The 18,665-nt window shown below is 47.7% G+C and overlaps 1 protein-coding gene across 6 annotated transcripts in view; it reads right to left on the bottom strand.

The window, feature by feature from the left end:
• RNF157 (ring finger protein 157) overlaps positions 1-18,665 on the bottom strand; it is a 128,139-nt gene that overhangs the window by 49,223 nt on the left and 60,251 nt on the right. For 5 of the 6 annotated variants that reach the window (XM_056550394.1, XM_056550395.1, XM_056550393.1 and 2 more), the window contains one exon: positions 6,613-6,731. In XM_056550394.1, coding sequence (XP_056406369.1) covers positions 6,613-6,731 — 119 coding nt within the window. Of the gene's footprint in view, positions 1-4,972; positions 5,106-6,612; positions 6,732-18,665 lie in introns of those variants that run through there. The other variant, XM_056550398.1, reaches the window with a different exon arrangement.

The following is an 18,665-nucleotide window of genomic DNA, read 5'->3' as shown; positions in this document are numbered from 1 at the left end:
TGGCTGTATACAGTATAGAGGGCAGGGGTGCACTGTGGCTGTATACAGTATAGAGGGCAGGGGTGCACTGTGGCTGTATACAGTATAGAGGGCAGGGGTGCACTGTGGCTGTATACAGTATAGAGGGCAGGGGTGCACTGTGGCTGTATACAGTATAGAGGGCAGGGGTGCACTGTGGCTGTATACAGTATAGAGGGCAGGGGTGCACTGTGGCTGTATACAGTATAGAGGGCAGGGGTGCACTGTGGCTGTATACAGTATAGAGGGCAGGGGTGCACTGTGGCTGTATACAGTATAGAGGGCAGGGGTGCACTGTGGCTGTATACAGTATAGAGGGCAAGGGTGCACTGTGGCTGTATACAGTATAGAGGGCAGGGGTGCACTGTGGCTGTATACAGTATAGAGGGCAGGGGTGCACTGTGGCTGTATACAGTATAGAGGGCAGGGGTGCACTGTGGCTGTATACAGTATAGAGGGCAGGGGTGCACTGTGGCTGTATACAGTATAGAGGGCAGGGGTGCACTGTGGCTGTATACAGTATAGAGGGCAGGGGTGCACTGTGGCTGTATACAGTATAGAGGGCAGGGGTGCACTGTGGCTGTATACAGTATAGAGGGCAGGGGTGCACTGTGGCTGTATACAGTATAGAGGGCAGGGGTGCACTGTGGCTGTATACAGTATAGAGGGCAGGGGTGCACTGTGGCTGTATACAGTATAGAGGGCAGGGGTGCACTGTGGCAGTATACAGTATAGAGGGCAGGGGTGCACTGTGGCAGTATACAGTATAGAGGGCAGGGGTGCACTGTGGCTATATACAGTATAGAGGGCAGGGGTGCACTGTAGCTGTATACAGTATAGAGGGCAGGGGTGCACTGTGGCTGTATACAGTATAGAGGGCAGGGGTGCACTGTGGCTGTATACAGTATAGAGGGCAGGGGTGCACTGTGGCTGTATACAGTATAGAGGGCAGGGGTGCACTGTGGCTGTATACAGTATAGAGGGCAGGGGTGCACTGTGGCTGTATACAGTATAGAGGGCAGGGGTGCACTGTGGCTGTATACAGTATAGAGGGCAGGGGTGCACTGTGGCTGTATACAGTATAGAGGGCAGGGGTGCACTGTGGCAGTATACAGTATAGAGGGCAGGGGTGCACTGTGGCAGTATACAGTATAGAGGGCAGGGGTGCACTGTGGCAGTATACAGTATAAAGGGCAGGGGTGCACTGTGGCAGTATACAGTATAGAGGGCAGGGGTGCACTGTGGCTGTATACAGTATAGAGGGCAGGGGTGCACTGTGGCTGTATACAGTATAGAGGGCAGGGGTGCACTGTGGCTGTATACAGTATAGAGGGCAGGGGTGCACTGTGGCTATATACAGTATAGAGGGCAGGGGTGCACTGTGGCTGTATACAGTATAGAGGGCAGGGGTGCACTGTGGCTGTATACAGTATAGAGGGCAGGGGTGCACTGTGGCAGTATACAGCATAGAGGCCAGAGGTGCACTGTGGCTATATACAGCATAGAGGGCAGGGGTGCACTGTGGCTGTATACAGTATAGAGGGCAGGGGCGCACTGTGGCTATATACAGTATAGAGGGCAGGGGTGCACTGTGGCTATATACAGTGTATATGGCAGGGGAGCACTGTGGCTGTATACAGTATAGAGGGCAGGGGTGCACTGTGGCTGTATACAGTATAGAGGGCATGGGGTGCACTGTGGCTGTATACAGTATAGAGGGCAGGGGTGCACTGTGACTGTATACAGTATAGAGGGCATGGGGTGCACTGTGGCTATATACAGTATAGAGGGCAGGGGTGCACTGTGGCTATATACAGTATAGAGGGCAGGGGTGCACTGTGGCTGTATACAGTATAGAGGGCAGGGGTGCACTGTGGCTGTATACAGTATAGAGGGCAGGGGTGCACAGTGGCTGTATACAGTATAGAGGGCAGGGGCGCACTGTGGCTGTATACAGTATAGAGGACAGGGGTGCACAGTGGCTGTATACAGTATAGAGTGCAGGGGTGCACTGTGACTGTATACAGTATAGAGGACAGGGGTGCACTGTGGCTATATACAGTATAGAGGACAGGGGTGCACTGTGGCTATATACAGTGTATATGGCAGGGGAGCACTGTGGCTGTATACAGTATAGAGGGCAGGGGTGCACTGTGGCTGTATACAGTATAAAGGGCAGGGGTGCACTGTGGCTGTATACAGTATAGAGTGCAGGGGTGCACTGTGGCTGTATACAGTATAGAGTGCAGGGGTGCACTGTGGCTGTATACAGTATAGAGGACAGGGGTGCACTGTGGCTGTATACAGTATAGAGGACAGGGGTGCACTGTGGCTATATACAGTATAGAGGACAGGGGTGCACTGTGGCAGTATACAGTATAGAGGGCAGGGGTGCACTGTGGCAGTATACAGTATAGAGGGCAGGGGTGCACTGTGGCTGTATACAGTATAGAGGGCAGGGGTGCACTGTGGCTATATACAGTATAGAGGGCAGGGGTGCACTGTAGCTGTATACAGTATAGAGGGCAGGGGTGCACTGTGGCTGTATACAGTATAGAGGGCAGGGGTGCACTGTGGCTGTATACAGTATAGAGGGCAGGGGTGCACTGTGGCTGTATACAGTATAGAGGGCAGGGGTGCACTGTGGCTGTATACAGTATAGAGGGCAGGGGTGCACTGTGGCTGTATACAGTATAGAGGGCAGGGGTGCACTGTGGCTGTATACAGTATAGAGGGCAGGGGTGCACTGTGGCAGTATACAGTATAGAGGGCAGGGGTGCACTGTGGCAGTATACAGTATAGAGGGCAGGGGTGCACTGTGGCAGTATACAGTATAAAGGGCAGGGGTGCACTGTGGCAGTATACAGTATAGAGGGCAGGGGTGCACTGTGGCTATATACAGTATAGAGGGCAGGGGTGCACTGTGGCTGTATACAGTATAGAGGGCAGGGGTGCACTGTGGCTGTATACAGTATAGAGGGCAGGGGTGCACTGTGGCAGTATACAGCATAGAGGCCAGAGGTGCACTGTGGCTATATACAGCATAGAGGGCAGGGGTGCACTGTGGCTGTATACAGTATAGAGGGCAGGGGCGCACTGTGGCTATATACAGTATAGAGGGCAGGGGTGCACTGTGGCTATATACAGTGTATATGGCAGGGGAGCACTGTGGCTGTATACAGTATAGAGGGCAGGGGTGCACTGTGGCTGTATACAGTATAGAGGGCATGGGGTGCACTGTGACTGTATACAGTATAGAGGGCATGGGGTGCACTGTGGCTATATACAGTATAGAGGGCAGGGGTGCACTGTGGCTGTATACAGTATAGAGGGCAGGGGCGCACTGTGGCTATATACAGTATAGAGGGCAGGGGTGCACTGTGGCTATATACAGTGTATATGGCAGGGGAGCACTGTGGCTGTATACAGTATAGAGGGCAGGGGTGCACTGTGGCTGTATACAGTATAGAGGGCAGGGGTGCACTGTGACTGTATACAGTATAGAGGGCATGGGGTGCACTGTGGCTATATACAGTATAGAGGGCAGGGGTGCACTGTGGCTATATACAGTATAGAGGGCAGGGTTGCACTGTGGCTGTATACAGTATAGAGGGCAGGGGTGCACTGTGGCTGTATACAGTATAGAGGGCAGGGGTGCACAGTGGCTGTATACAGTATAGAGGGCAGGGGCGCACTGTGGCTGTATACAGTATAGAGGGCAGGGGCGCACTGTGGCTGTATACAGTATAGAGGGCAGGGGTGCACAGTGGCTGTATACAGTATAGAGTGCAGGGGTGCACTGTGGCTATATACAGTATAGAGGACAGGGGTGCACTGTGGCTATATACAGTGTATATGGCAGGGGAGCACTGTGGCTGTATACAGTATAGAGGGCAGGGGTGCACTGTGGCTGTATACAGTATAGAGGGCAGGGGTGCACAGTGGCTGTATACAGTATAGAGGGCAGGGGTGCACTGTGGCTGTATACAGTATAAAGGGCAGGGGTGCACTGTGGCTGTATACAGTATAGAGTGCAGGGGTGCACTGTGGCTGTATACAGTATAGAGTGCAGGGGTGCACTGTGGCTGTATACAGTATAGAGGACAGGGGTGCACTGTGGCTGTATACAGTATAGAGGACAGGGGTGCACTGTGGCTATATACAGTATAGAGGACAGGGGTGCACTGTGGCTGTATACAGTATAGAGGACAGGGGTGCACTGTGGCTGTATACAGTATAGAGGGCAGGGGTGCACTGTAGCTGTATACAGTATAGAGGGCATGGGGTGCACTGTGGCTGTATACAGTATAGAGGACAGGGGTGCACTGTGGCTATATACAGTATAGAGGACAGGGGTGCACTGTGGCTGTATACAGTATAGAGGACAGGGGTGCACTGTGGCTGTATACAGTATAGAGGGCAGGGGTGCACTGTAGCTGTATACAGTATAGAGGGCATGGGGTGCACTGTGGCTGTATACAGTATAGAGGACAGGGGTGCACTGTGGCTATATACAGTATAGAGGACAGGGGTGCACTGTGGCTGTATACAGTATAGAGGACAGGGGTGCACTGTGGCTATATACAGTATAGAGGACAGGGGTGCACTGTGGCTATATACAGTATAGAGGACAGGGGTGCACTGTGGCTATATACAGTATAGAGGACAGGGGTGCACTGTGGCTGTATACAGTTTAGAGGACAAGGGTGCACTGTAGCTGTATACAGTATAGAGGGCATGGGGTGCACTGTGGCTGTATACAGTTTAGAGGACAAGGGTGCACTGTGGCTATATACAATATAGAGGACATGCCAAGGCGTTTAAGTGCCTATATTCTGTGTTCTCCCCAAATATTCAATACTGAATAAATTGAGATGTTTTAAATATTTTGTCTCAATTTTCCCCTTTTCATATAATTAAAATGTCTATCTATCGTGTGATTTGGACGGCTTACATTGACGTGGTCTGGGGCGGAGCTCCAGCACTTGTGTCCGTTGCTATGGGCGATCCCCAGCATAATGTGCATACAATGGAGGATGCCTGCAGACGGTCACAAGTACCACAATATAGGTGCACTACTGTGGTAGATGTAAACAATGACATTAACTAACCCTCAAAACTGATGTTAAAATTGAGACATTAGCCAGTATATCCTTATATGAAGGACATACCTGAGCCCGCGCACCAACGCCAAGGTTTCTCAAGTGGTACGGGACCTAACACTAACCTACCTGTTCCGGATAAGCAAAACCAGGAACCAAATTACAGCAGCATTAGGTCCGACTTGTAGACTGCTCCCCGGTTACCTCCAGTGTGGCTGAGCACACATACAATGGGAGGGGGGGGGGGGGGGGAGACAGGCTACAAGCCCCACCCTGGTTGGCTAATCTATTGCCGGCCTCACAGGTGAAACCTTAATGCTACCCAATATGATAAAAAGGGGCATTAGTATAAACTTTAGACATTCATTTTACATCAGTTTTGAGGCTTAACTAATGTCATTGTTTACATCTACCACAGCAGTGAACCTATATTGCAGTGGTCTCCAACCTGCGGACCTCCAGATGTTGCAAAACTACAACTCCCAGCATGCCCGGACAGCCAACGGCTGTCCGGGCATGCTGGGAATTGTAGTTTTGCAACATCTGGAGGTCCGCAGGTTGGAGAAAACTGCTATATTGTGGTTCTTGTGACTAGGGATCAATCGATTATCAATTTGGGCCCAGATTTATGAAAAAGTGGAGAGATTTTCCCACAACAACCAATCACAGCTCAGCTAACGATCTGAGGTAAAGTGAAACCTGAACTGTGATTGGTTGCTGTGGGGAAATCACTCCACGTTTTCTCTCACACAGTTTGATAAATCTGGGCCTAGGACGATATTATCGGCCGATATTCACGATTTTGGACGTTATCGCTATCGGCAATTACCTTGTGTGAAAGTGTAAAGCAAATGAATGAAGGTAAAAGGTTATCACTACTAAATAGAGATGAGCGAACTTACAGTAAATTCGATTCGTCACGAACTTCTCGGCTCGGCAGTTGATAACTTATCCTGCATAAATGAGTTCAGCCTTCAGGTGCTCCGGTGGGCTGGAAAAGGTGGATACAGTCCTAGGAAAGAGTCTTCTAGGACTGTATCCACCTTTTCCAGCCCACGGGAGCCCCTGAAAGCTGAACTCATTTATGCAGGAAAAGACATCAACTGCCGAGCCGAGAAGTTCGTGACGAATCGAATTTACTGTAAGTTCGCTCATCTCTACTACTAAACCAGCTCTGGGCAGGCGGCAGTAAGGGTTAAGAGTGCGTGTGCAGGATTAGCTATACACGTGTAAGCACTGTGATCCGTCCCTGAAGGAGGCGGGGGTATCCTGGTGTGCCCCCAACACACAGGCTGGCGCAGGACGGAGGGGGCACAGTGTGTGGAGTAATAAACAAATAGATGCTTTGTAGGATTATGATAGGAAGCAGATACAGAAAGATCGTGTCCACATGACCCATTAGATTTGGGGCACGTCATCAAAGAACCTCCTCCATATGTCGTGGAAGAATACGGCTTTTCTCTAGGACCACAGCAGTATCAGAACCACATACCGTGACGGGGCGACTTCCCAGAAAGTTCAGGTCACTGTTCTCCCCAAAGAGGTAACCTTCAGGATGGCTGGACTCAAACTTCTCTCCCCCCATGATGAAATGGCTGGCAAAGTAACTACCTAGATACAGAAACACATACAGGTCAGACAAATCTACAGACAAATACCATTATCTGTCACCAGCACAGTGAGGTGTAAAAGAACTATACAAAACACAAGTTCAGAATTATTAATAAAATATTCAAAAAGGGCGGCAAATTACCAATGAACTGGGGTTTACATCTTGTCTTATGTATATACTGTGGTAGATCAGTCAACTATGTATATACTGCCCCCAGTCAGTGCACAGTCTAGTGTATATACTGCCCCCAGTCAGTGCACAGTCTAGTGTATATAGTGCCCCCAGTCAGTGCACAGTCTAGTGTATATACTGCCCCCAGTCAGTACACAGTCTAGTGTATATACTGCCCCCAGTCAGTACACAGTCTAGTGTATATACTGCCCCCAGTCAGTACACAGTCTAGTGTATATACTGCCCCCAGTCAGTGCACAGTCTAGTGTATATAGTGCCCCCAGTCAGTGCACAGTCTAGTGTATATACTGCCCCCAGTCAGTACACAGTCTAGTGTATATACTGCCCCCCAGTCAGTGCACAGTCTAGTGTATATACTGCCCCCCAGTCAGTGCACAGTCTAGTGTATATACTGCCCCCCAGTCAGTGCACAGTCTAGTGTATATACTGCCCCCAGTCAGTACACAGTCTAGTGTATATACTGCCCCCCAGTCAGTGCACAGTCTAGTGTATATACTGCCCCCAGTCAGTGCACAGTCTAGTGTATATACTGCCCCCCAGTCAGTGCACAGTCTTGTGTATATACTGCCCCCAGTCAGTGCACAGTCTAGTGTATATACTGCCCCCCAGTCAGTGCACAGTCTAGTGTATATAGTGCCCCCAGTCAGTGCACAGTCTAGTGTATATATTGCCCCCAGTCAGTGCACAGTCTAGTGTATATACTGCCCCCCAGTCAGTGCACAGTCTAGTGTATATACTGCCCCCAGTCAGTGCACAGTCTAGTGTATATACTGCCCCCCAGTCAGTGCACAGTCTAGTGTATATAGTGCCCCCAGTCAGTGCACAGTCTAGTGTATTTACTGCCCCCCAGTCAGTACACAGTCTAGTGTATATACCGCCCCCAGTCAGTACACAGTCTAGTGTATATACTGCCCCAGTCAGTGCACAGTCTAGTGTATATACTGCCCCCAGTCAGTACACAGTCTAGTGTATATAGTGCCCCCAGTCAGTGCACAGTCTAGTGTATATAGTGCCCCCAGTCAGTGCACAGTCTAGTGTATATAGTGCCCCCAGTCAGTGCACAGTCTAGTGTATATACTGCCCCCAGTCAGTACACAGTCTAGTGTATATACTGCCCCCAGTCAGTGCACAGTCTAGTGTATATACTGCCCCCAGTCAGTGCACAGTCTAGTGTATATACTGCCCCCAGTCAGTGCACAGTCTAGTGTATATACTGCCCCCAGTCAGTGCACAGTCTAGTGTATATACTGCCCCCAGTCAGTGCACAGTCTAGTGTATATACTGCCCCCAGTCAGTGCACAGTCTAGTGTATATACTGCCCCCAGTCAGTGCACAGTCTAGTGTATATACTGCCCCCAGTCAGTGCACAGTCTAGTGTATATACTGCCCCCCAGACAGTCCAGTCTATATACTGCCCCCAGTCAGTGCACAGTCTAGTGTATATACTGCCCCCAGACAGTGCACAGTCTAGTGTATATACTGCCCCCAGTCAGTGCACAGTCTAGTGTATATACTGCCCCCAGTCAGTACACAGTCTAGTGTATATAATGCCCCCAGTCAGTGCACAGTCTAGTGTATATACTGCCCCAGTCAGTGCACAGTCTAGTGTATATACTGCCCCCCAGACAGTCCAGTCTATATACTGCCCCCAGTCAGTGCACAGTCTAATGTAAATGCTGCCCCAGGTCAAAGCATAGTCTAGTGTATATACTGCCCCCAGTCAGTGCACAGTCTAGTGTATATAGTGCCCCCAGTCAGTGCACAGTCTAGTGTATATACTGCCCCCCAGTCAGTGCACAGTCTAGTGTATATACTGCCCCCAGTCAGTGCACAGTCTAGTGTATATACTGCCCCCAGTCAGTGCACAGTCTAGTGTATATACTGCCCCCAGTCAGTGCACAGTCTAGTGTATATACTGCCCCCAGTCAGTGCACAGTCTAGTGTATATACTGACCCCAGTCAGTGCACAGTCTAGTGTATATACTGCCCCCAGTCAGTACACAGTCTAGTCTATATACTGCCCCCAGTCAGTGCACAGTCTAGTGTATATACTGCCCCCAGTCAGTGCAGTCTAGTGTATATACTGCCCCCCCCCAGTCAGTGCACAGTCTAGTGTATATACTGCCCCCCCCAGTCAGTGCACAGTCTAGTGTATATACTGCCCCCCCCAGTCAGTGCACAGTCTAGTGTATATACTGCCCCCCCCAGTCAGTGCACAGTCTAGTGTATATACTTCCCCCCAGTCAGTGCACAGTCTAGTGAATATACTGCCCCCCAGTCAGTGCACAGTCTAGTGTATATACTGCCCCCCAGTCAGTGCACAGTCTAGTGTATATACTGCCCCCCCAGTCAGTGCACAGTCTAGTGTATATACTGCCCCCCCAGTCAGTGCACAGTCTAGTGTATATACTGCCCCCAGTCAGTGCACAGTCTAGTGTATATACTGCCCCCAGTCAGTGCACAGTCTAGTGTATATACGGCCCCCAGTCAGTACACAGTCTAGTGTATATACTGCCCCCAGTCAGTACACAGTCTAGTGTATATACTGCCCCCAGTCAGTGCACAGTCTAGTCTATATACTGCCCCAGTCAGTGCACAGTCTAGTCTATATACTGCCCACAGTCAGTGCAGTCTAGTGTGTATATACTGCCCCCAGTCAGTGCACATTCTAGTGTATATACTGCCCCCAGTCAGTGCACAGTCTAGTCTATATACTGCCCCAGTCAGTGCACAGTCTAGTCTATATACTGCCCCCAGTCAGTGCACAGTCTAGTCTATATACTGCCCCCAGTCAGTACACAGTCTAGTCTATATACTGCCCCCCAGTCAGTGCACAGTCTAGTGTATATACTGCCCCCAGTCAGTGCACAGTCTAGTGTATATACTGCCCCCAGTCAGTGCACAGTCTAGTGTATATACTGCCCCAGTCAGTGCACAGTCTAGTCTATATACTGCCCCAGTCAGTGCACAGTCTAATGTAAATGCTGCCCCAGGTCAAAGCATAGTCTAGTGTATATACTGCCCCCAGTCAGTACACAGTCTAGTGTATATACTGCCCCCAGTCAGTACACAGTCTAATGTAAATGCTGCCCCAGGTCAAAGCATAGTCTAGTGTATATACTGCCCCCAGTCAGTGCACAGTCTAGTGTATATACTGCCCCCAGACAGTCCAGTCTAGTCTAAGCACTAAGCAAAATCATTTGTGGAAAATCTGCAGCAGAATATGCACCTGTGAATGTACCATAACAATGTTTATTTTGTAACCAAAAACTATAAATTTGTTTCCTAAAATTGTAGACTTAGAAGTCAAAAGGCGCCTAAGTGGGTCATGAATGCTGAACCCTGCGCAGGACAATCACATATTGTCCCATTAATCCAGTATGGCACTATTTTACATCATACTGGATTGATGCAGTAAATGTTACTGTATATGGGACACATCACTGTATAATCTAGAAGATTTGCCAGACAGTAAGCAACTGGTCAAGCAGGGCGACAACCCATAGGAAAGCGGTGATGATGGCGGCAGATGGCCATATTGGTTGTCAACCACCTTACTCAAAGGCATATACAAAAGAAAAGAACCACAGAAAGTTAACAACAGCTTGGCAGAGAAGGACAAATCAAGGACATATGTTTACTGGGATTTTATTTTAGGGGATTAACCCTTTAAGAAGGGATTACAACATGGACCCTATCGGACAGCGGAGGTGGTAGATGTGGTGTTAATTCCAGCAGACCATATGCAGTTAGGTATTATGGATGTAACATGTAGCAAAGGAGCTAAAAATTACTTCAAGGTTGGAAAAATGACTAGATAATAAAAAGATAATAAAAAGCCAAATGTGAAATATCAGGCCACAATAGGAAAACGCAGCCAAAAAAAGGGGTACTCCGGTGGAAAACATTTTTTTGTTATTTTTTTTTTTAATCAACTGGTGACAAAAACTTAAACAGATTTGTAAATTACTTATTACTTGTACAGTACTTATTAGCAGCTGTATGCTACAGAGGAATTTCTTTTGTCTTGCCCACAGTGCTCTCTGCTGACAACTGATGCCCGTATCAGTAACTGTCCAGAGCAGGAGAAAATCCTCATAGCAAACCTATGTTGCTCTGGACAGTTCCTGACATGGACAGAGGTGTCAGCAGAGAGCACTGTGGACAAGACAAAAGAAATTCAAAAAGAAAAGAATTTCCTCTGTAGCATACAGCTGCTAAAAAGTACTGGAAGTGTAAAGACTTTTTAATAAATAAAGTAATTTACAAATCTGTTTAACTTTCTGGCACCAGTTGATTTAAAAAAAATTTAATGTTTTCCACCGGAGTACCCCTTTAAGGCAAACAGCCATTCTAAAAACTGAAGGTCTGACAGTAACCTTATGAATAATCCATACTGGAAGGCTTGTCAGGCATCTAACCTCTAGAATAGATTACACATTGTATGACCTATTTCTCCCAAACCCCCATGCCGGTCAGATAGAGAACACTGGTAGAGCAACCAACACCTTCCACGCCATCACACCAGTGCTGGAGCAGAATAGACTTTCAGGCGGTGAGGGGGTTAATACAAGACAATTTAACACTCATAAAAATACCAGAACTTCCTCTTCACAATATATTATTCATGCAGACGGCTTTCTGAATCACCTGCATTATTTAACAGCAGAGGTGGAGGTGCACTGAAGGATGAGGCCTGGAGGGGGTGAGGGACAATGTGCAGGTCAAATCGGACATTTAAAGGGGTATTCCAGGAAAAAAAAAATTCTTATATATCAACTGGCTCCAGAAAATTAAACAGGTTTGCAAATTACTTCTATTAAAAAAATCTTAATCCTTCTAATAATTATTCAGCTGCTGAAGTGGAGTTGTTCTTTTCTGTCTGGCACCAGTGCTCTCTGCTGACATCTCTGTCTGTCTCGGGAACTGCACAGAGTAGAAGAGGTTTGCTATGGGGATTTCCTTCTACTCTGGACAGTTCCCGAGACAGGTGTCATCAGTGAGCACTTACACAGAAAAGAACAACTCAACTTCAGCAGCTCATAAGTACTGAAATTTACAAATCTGTTTAACTTTCTGGAGCCAGTTGATATATATTTAAAAAAATAGTTTTTTTTCCTGGATAACCTCTAACATTTAAAGGGGTACTCTGGTGGAAAACATTTATTTTATTTTTATTTTTCAAATTCAAAGCATCTCTATTTTTAAACAATCGGAAAATATGAACAGCAAGATAGTAGAAGGTACATAGTGGCCATGCAAGGCCGGGTATAAATCCGGTGACATTTATTTTTTTTAAATGAACTGGTGCCAGAAAGTTAAACAGATTTGTAAATGACTTCTATTAAAAAAAAATCTTTATCCTTCCAGTACATTTTAGCAGCTGTATACTACAGAGGAAATTATTTTCTTTTTGAATTTCTTTTCTGTCTGACCACAGTGCTCTCTGCTGACACCTCTGTCCGTGTCAGAAACTATCCAGAGCAGGAGAGGTTTGCTAAGGGGATTTTCTCCTGCTATGGACAGTTCCTGACATGTATACAAACACAAAGATTGCAGCGGCACATTATTTAAAAGAAAAACATTTTTTATCAGAATTTTTTTTCATCTGAATTTTTTAAGGCACGCAGTGCACTTTTGGATCAAAACGTGTCCCCCCATCCACCACGTTGAGGTGGCCGTTTTCGGATGAGTCCCTAACATACATTATGAGTCTAACACAACTCTCACCTCTGCTGTGCATATAGCATCTTGTCTGGGTGATATGCTAGATCCATTATCAATTTAAAGTCCCTCCTGGGAAAAGGGGGAGGGGTGAATGGCTAGAGACATGACATGGACAGAGGTGTCAGCAGAGAGCACTGTGGTCAGAAAGAAAAGAAATCCAAAAATAAAAGAATTTCCTCTCTAGTATACAGCTGCTAAAAAGTACTGAAAGGATTAAACATTTTTAAATAAAACTCATTTACAAATCTGTTTAACTTTCTGGAGCCAGTTGACTTAAAAAGACCTAAAAAAAAAAAATGTTTTTCACCAGAGTAGCCCTTTAACATGAGGCCCATCCAAGGCACAATGAATAAGAAAGCCATCATGCACAGCTGGTTAACCCAGTGACGACGTGTACTGAGCCTCCATTCACTGCAGGTCACACACTTGACAGGTACTTACTCAAGGCTCACTGGTTGGGCAGCAATGCCCTATGCAATAGTAAATGTGATAGTTTCTGTCAGATATTAGGTTTTTGGAGCCTCGATCCCTAAGGGCTTGCTGGGAGTTGTAGTTTTGCAACAGCTGGAGGCACGCTGGTTGGGCAACAATGGTATATACTGTATACTTATAATAGAATCAGGGGAGAATTACGCCCGGTCACACCAAAGGAGGACATAACTCCATGTGCTGGCATGCATTCAGTGAGGTATGAACAGCGCTCTGACAATAGAGAATGACATTGCTTGCTCTCAAGACACTGATGAAATGACAACGGCGCTGCGGAGACTCCTGCCCCTGTACGAGGCTCTGCAGGGTTGATGCAGTAAGTTAATGCAGTCACGCTGGATGCAGACAGGCTGCTGTGACTCCCATGGTTCTGAGCGGCACCAGACTACTGTCTGACCCTATAAAGCCATAATACTACTTCCAGGCGTACACGTGTCAGGTAAAAACACTTCCTAGGGAGCTCCACATGAGCTTCCATTATGATACAACAAATCTGTGAAATAACCTCTATCCACAGCTGGAGGAGAAAGAAAAGGCTTGTACACAGAGAAAGATACCGTATATAATCCGACCCGAATATAAGCCGAGGCCCCGAATTTCACCCCAAAAACCTGGGAAAACTTATTGACTCGAGTATAAGCCTAGGGTGGGAAATACATCATCCCCCCTGTCATCATCAAGACCCCCCTGTCATCATCACCCCATCATCATCACGACCCCCCATCATCATCCAGACACCGCGTCATCATCCAGACACACCCCGTCATCATCACCCCATCATCATCCCCCCTGTCATCATCACCCTGTCATCATCCAGACCCCCCTGTCATCATCACCCCATCATCATCACGACCCCCCATCATCATCCAGACACCCCCTCATCATCACCCCGTCATCATCCAGACCCCCCTGTCATCATCATCCTGTAATCATCCAGACCCCCGCCCCCCCGTCATCATCCCCTCCTGTCATCATCCAGACCCCCCCATCATCATCACCCCACTGTCATTATCCAGACCCCCCCTGTCATCATCACCCCGCCATATCCAGACCCCCCCCCCTGTCATCACCCCGCCATCATCCAGACCCACCATGTCATCATCACCCCGCCATCATCCAGACCACCCCCTCAGTCATCATGCAGACATACATTGTCTACTCACCTCCCCAGTTCTCGGTCCTGTTGCCTAGTAGCTGCAGGGTCCCAGTGGGGAGGGTGTGCGCCGGTCCGGGCCGTCCATCTTCACCGGGAGGCCCTCTTCTCCGCTCCAGGCCGGCCTGATGCTGCATTGTCGCAGCCACGCAGGGACGTCCGTGACATCAGGGGCATCCCTGCGCATGGACGTCACTGCGTGGCAACGTCAATGCAGCCTCAATAGTCCGGGACCGGCCCGGAGCGGAGAAGAGGGCCTCCTGGTGAAGATGGACGGCCCAGACCGGCTCACCCTTACCACTGGAATGTGGACGGTCCCTGCATCTTAGATGGGCGAAGATGGACGGCCCGGCCCACAGCCCCCCACCCCGTAACCCCGCCTCTCACGCCCCCCCCCCACTGGTATACCTGATGCAATTTATTTTTTATTTTTTGTTCACTCGAGTACAGTATAAGCCGAGGGGGCGTTTTCAGCGCAAAAAATCGTGCTGAGAAACCCGGCTTATACTAGAGTATATACGGTATATAGTAAAATGTGGATCCTATAATAATTCTAGGAGTAATGCGCCTGTATTAACAGTAGTTCCTGTGCCCTGAGATAACTCCTCTCCCCATGCACACTCATGCAAGACATAAAAACCTCATACAGCGCTTCTCTGAGATTCCCATTTTCTGCTGACACACTGATCAGAAGAGGCAGCAGCATGTTCCTTATAAGCCATCCGAGTATTAGTACTCAAGGTTATAGGATCACTGCTGGTAAATCTATATTCATACTGAATAAATACTAGTCTCTTAACACAACATAAGGAAACGTTCGCATGTGCCTATTTTGCCACCTACTGAAGTCAATGGGTAGCAAAGTTAGCTGAGAAAATGCAAGATACAAAGAAAAACCTGCGTGAACAATAAATATACATTTTTATATATATATATATATATATATATATATATACACACACACACACACACACACACATACACACATACACAGATACACACAGTATATAGAAAGCTGGGGGTGGTGTAAATATTAAAAAAAAAGAGGTGATACTCATCTCCTCCTGATCCCCTCCCAGCTTCTGTTTAATGCTCCTGGTCCCTACAAGTCACCACTCCCTCCAGTGGTGCATTGTCCCAAAAAGCATTTTTTATAAATACCAGCTGGCAGGTTAGGGACTCCCTACAAAGTTTGGGCTGGGTCCCTGGAGACTCAAGTAAAGGCTGCAGGGGACCCCCATCAAACTATAAGTGATTAGAAGGCTCCCAGCACATACAGGTAAGTGAGCACACCCCTAACATTTTTGTAAATATTATAATCTTTTTATGTGACAACGCTAAAAATGACCCTCTGCTACAATGTAAAGTAGTAAGTGCACAGCCTGCATAACAATGTTTTTTGTTGTGTCCCCTCAAAATAACTCCACACAGAAATTAAAGGGGTATTCCGCTGCTCAGCGTTTGGAACAAAATGTTCCGAACGCTTAGAGCCGGTAGTCCCCTCCCAGCCGTCCCACCCCCTCCCATAGACTTGCATTGAGGGGTCAGGGTGTGACGGCATGAGGGGGCGGGGCTATGACATCACGAGCTGCCGGCTCTAAGCTTTCAGAACATTTTGTTCCAAAGGCTAAGCAGCGGAGTACAGCTTTAATGTCTAAACCTTGGCAACAAAATGTCCATATTGGGCCCAAAGTAGCAATATTTTCTGTGCCCACCATATTTTTCAGCACTGCTTTAAGCCTTTTGGGAATAAAGTTCTCCACTGGAGTCCTCTTCCATTCCTCCATGAAGACATCACGGAGCTGGTGGATGTTAGAGACCTTGCGCTCCCACACCTTTCACTTGATGATGCCCCACAGATGCTGAATAGTGTTTAGGTATGAAGACATGCTTGACTAATCCATCAACTTTACCCTCCACAAGACAGTAGTCACCTCTGAGGTGTTTGGGGTTGTTAACATGTTGGAATACTACCCTGCAGCCCAGTCTCCAAAGAGAGAGGATAAAGCTCTGCTTAAAGGGGTAGTCCAGTGCTGAAAAACGTATCCCCTATCCTCAGGATAGGGGAGAAGTTTCAGACCGCGGGGGGTCCGACTGCTGGGGACCCCCGCGGTCTCCTGTATGGGGCCCCGGCTCGCTGGCCAGATAGCGGGTGTCGACCACTGCACGAAGCGGCGGCCGACACGCCCCCTCAATACAGCGCTAGGGCAGAGCCGAAGATTGCAGAAGTCAGCTGCCGCTTCATGCGGTGGTCAACACGGCCCCTTCCCGTGGACTGCCAGGGCCCCATACAGGAGATCGCGGAGGGCCCCAGTGGTCTGAAACGTATCCCCTATCCTTAGGGGATATCTCCTTTAAGTATGTCTCAATACATGTTGGAATTCATGGTCCCCTCAATAAACTGTAGCTCCCCAGTGCCAACAGCATCATGCAGGCCAAGACCATGACACTCCCACCAACAAGACACACTTGTCTTTGTACTCCTCACCTGGTTACCGCCACACACGCTTGACACCATCTGTACCAAATAGGTTAATGCCCTTAGTCCGATCTCTCTGTACGGGGCCCCGGCTCTCCGCCGAGATAGCGGGTGTCGACCCCCCGCACGAAGCGGCGGCTGACACGCCCCCTCAATACATCTCTATGGCAGAGCCGGAGATTGCCGAAGGCAGCGCTTCGGCTCTGCCATAGAGTTGTATTGAGGGGGCGTGTCGGCCGCCGCCTCGTGCGGAGGTCGACACGCCCCCTTCCAGCGGGCTGTCGGGGCTCCGTACAGGAAATCGCAGGGGGCCCCAGCGGTCGGACCCCCCGCGATCTGCAACTTATCCCCTATCCTTAGGATAGGGGATAAGTTGCTCACCACTGAGTCACCACTGGACTACTCCTTTAAGCTCTTTTTTTTGGCCTTTAACTGACGTTTTTGGGATGGGTCACAAAGGGCACCGCCGGATCCCATTGATTATAATGGGGTCTGTTGTTTTAGAGGAGTACAGTGGGAGAAAAAGACGATGCATGCACTAATTTTTCTCCCGCTATACTCCCCTTGTTTTATGGCCGGTGTACTGCGGGTCACAACAGCAGTGTGAAAGTAGCCTTACATGACACCAGGGAGGGGAAACGGCTAATTGGGCCCACTACTAACTACTTTACATTGCAGCAGAGTTGTCACATGAAAAGATATCATTAAATATTTACAAAAAATATGAATGGTGGAATCACTTATGTGAGATTTATGCTGCATAGAAGAGCAGAGCGGACGGCGCTATTTAATTTAAAAGCATTTAGTAGAAAAGCACATTTCCACACAAATATAGTTTTTTTTCCCAATGGGAAACTTATCCAGTAAGACGCTTCTATAATTACTTACGTCTGCAGAAAGCACATATGCAGTACATTTTTAAAAAGCTGGGTTTCTTTTACATTGACTATAATGGATAAAAATAGAAATGTGTACAAAAAGCAGTCCTAAAAATGACTCACTAATTTACTTAGAAAACACTAATTCATATTTTATGATTCACTTATGGTAAAATCTGCCCACTGTGCTTTGTGAATGTTAATAACAGCTGGCGAACAACTCCCCCAAAAAGACAGTCCGTAACCCAGTCTCACAGGCAGGAGGTCTCCAAATATGCAAGAGGCAATACATGTTCCCCTGGTGGTTCCTGTGTCAGCAAACTACAAAGTTAGGACGCGTTGTGGCCACAACTGATCTCAGATGGAACTGTTGGGTCACGTACACTTGTGGGTCACAACGCAACTCCATTTACTTACCGTTAATGCCACACAGCATGATCCCTGTAGTGTGCGATCTTTAGTCACATGATCTCTGTCCTGGTCAAAGTCACCTCATAGCCCTAAACTTAATGAGTGTCACTTAATACAGTTATATTCGTCACAAGGAGTTGCCTTTTATAGGGACTGTCTAGTTTAGATAACCTCCGTTTGTAGTAGCCAGTCCATCCCAAACAAGAAACTGGTGTCCAATCTAGCTAATAAGGTTAAACAGATTACGCTCAGGAGTACCATACAATTAAAGGAGTACTCCGGTATATACAGTGGGGCAAAAAAATTATTTAGTCAGTCAACAATTGTGCAAGTTCTCCAGATGAGAGGGGCCTGTAATTTTCATCATATGTATACTTCAACTATGAGAGAGAAAAAAAATTCATAAAATCACATAGTCTGATTTTTTTAAAGAATTTATTTGCAAATTATGGTGGAAAATAAGTATTTGGTCACCTACAAACAATATGTGCCAAGTGATTATACCCACATACGAATAAAATCATGCGACACAGGATCTGTTAGGATCACCACCCATCTGGTGGATTTATCATGAATCAAATGTGTAGATACACATATTCAGACA

This window comes from Hyla sarda, chromosome 13 (assembly GCF_029499605.1).
Source record: "Hyla sarda isolate aHylSar1 chromosome 13, aHylSar1.hap1, whole genome shotgun sequence".
Taxonomy (NCBI): Eukaryota; Metazoa; Chordata; class Amphibia; order Anura; family Hylidae; genus Hyla; species Hyla sarda.
This window is presented reverse-complemented; position numbering and strand designations above follow the sequence as displayed.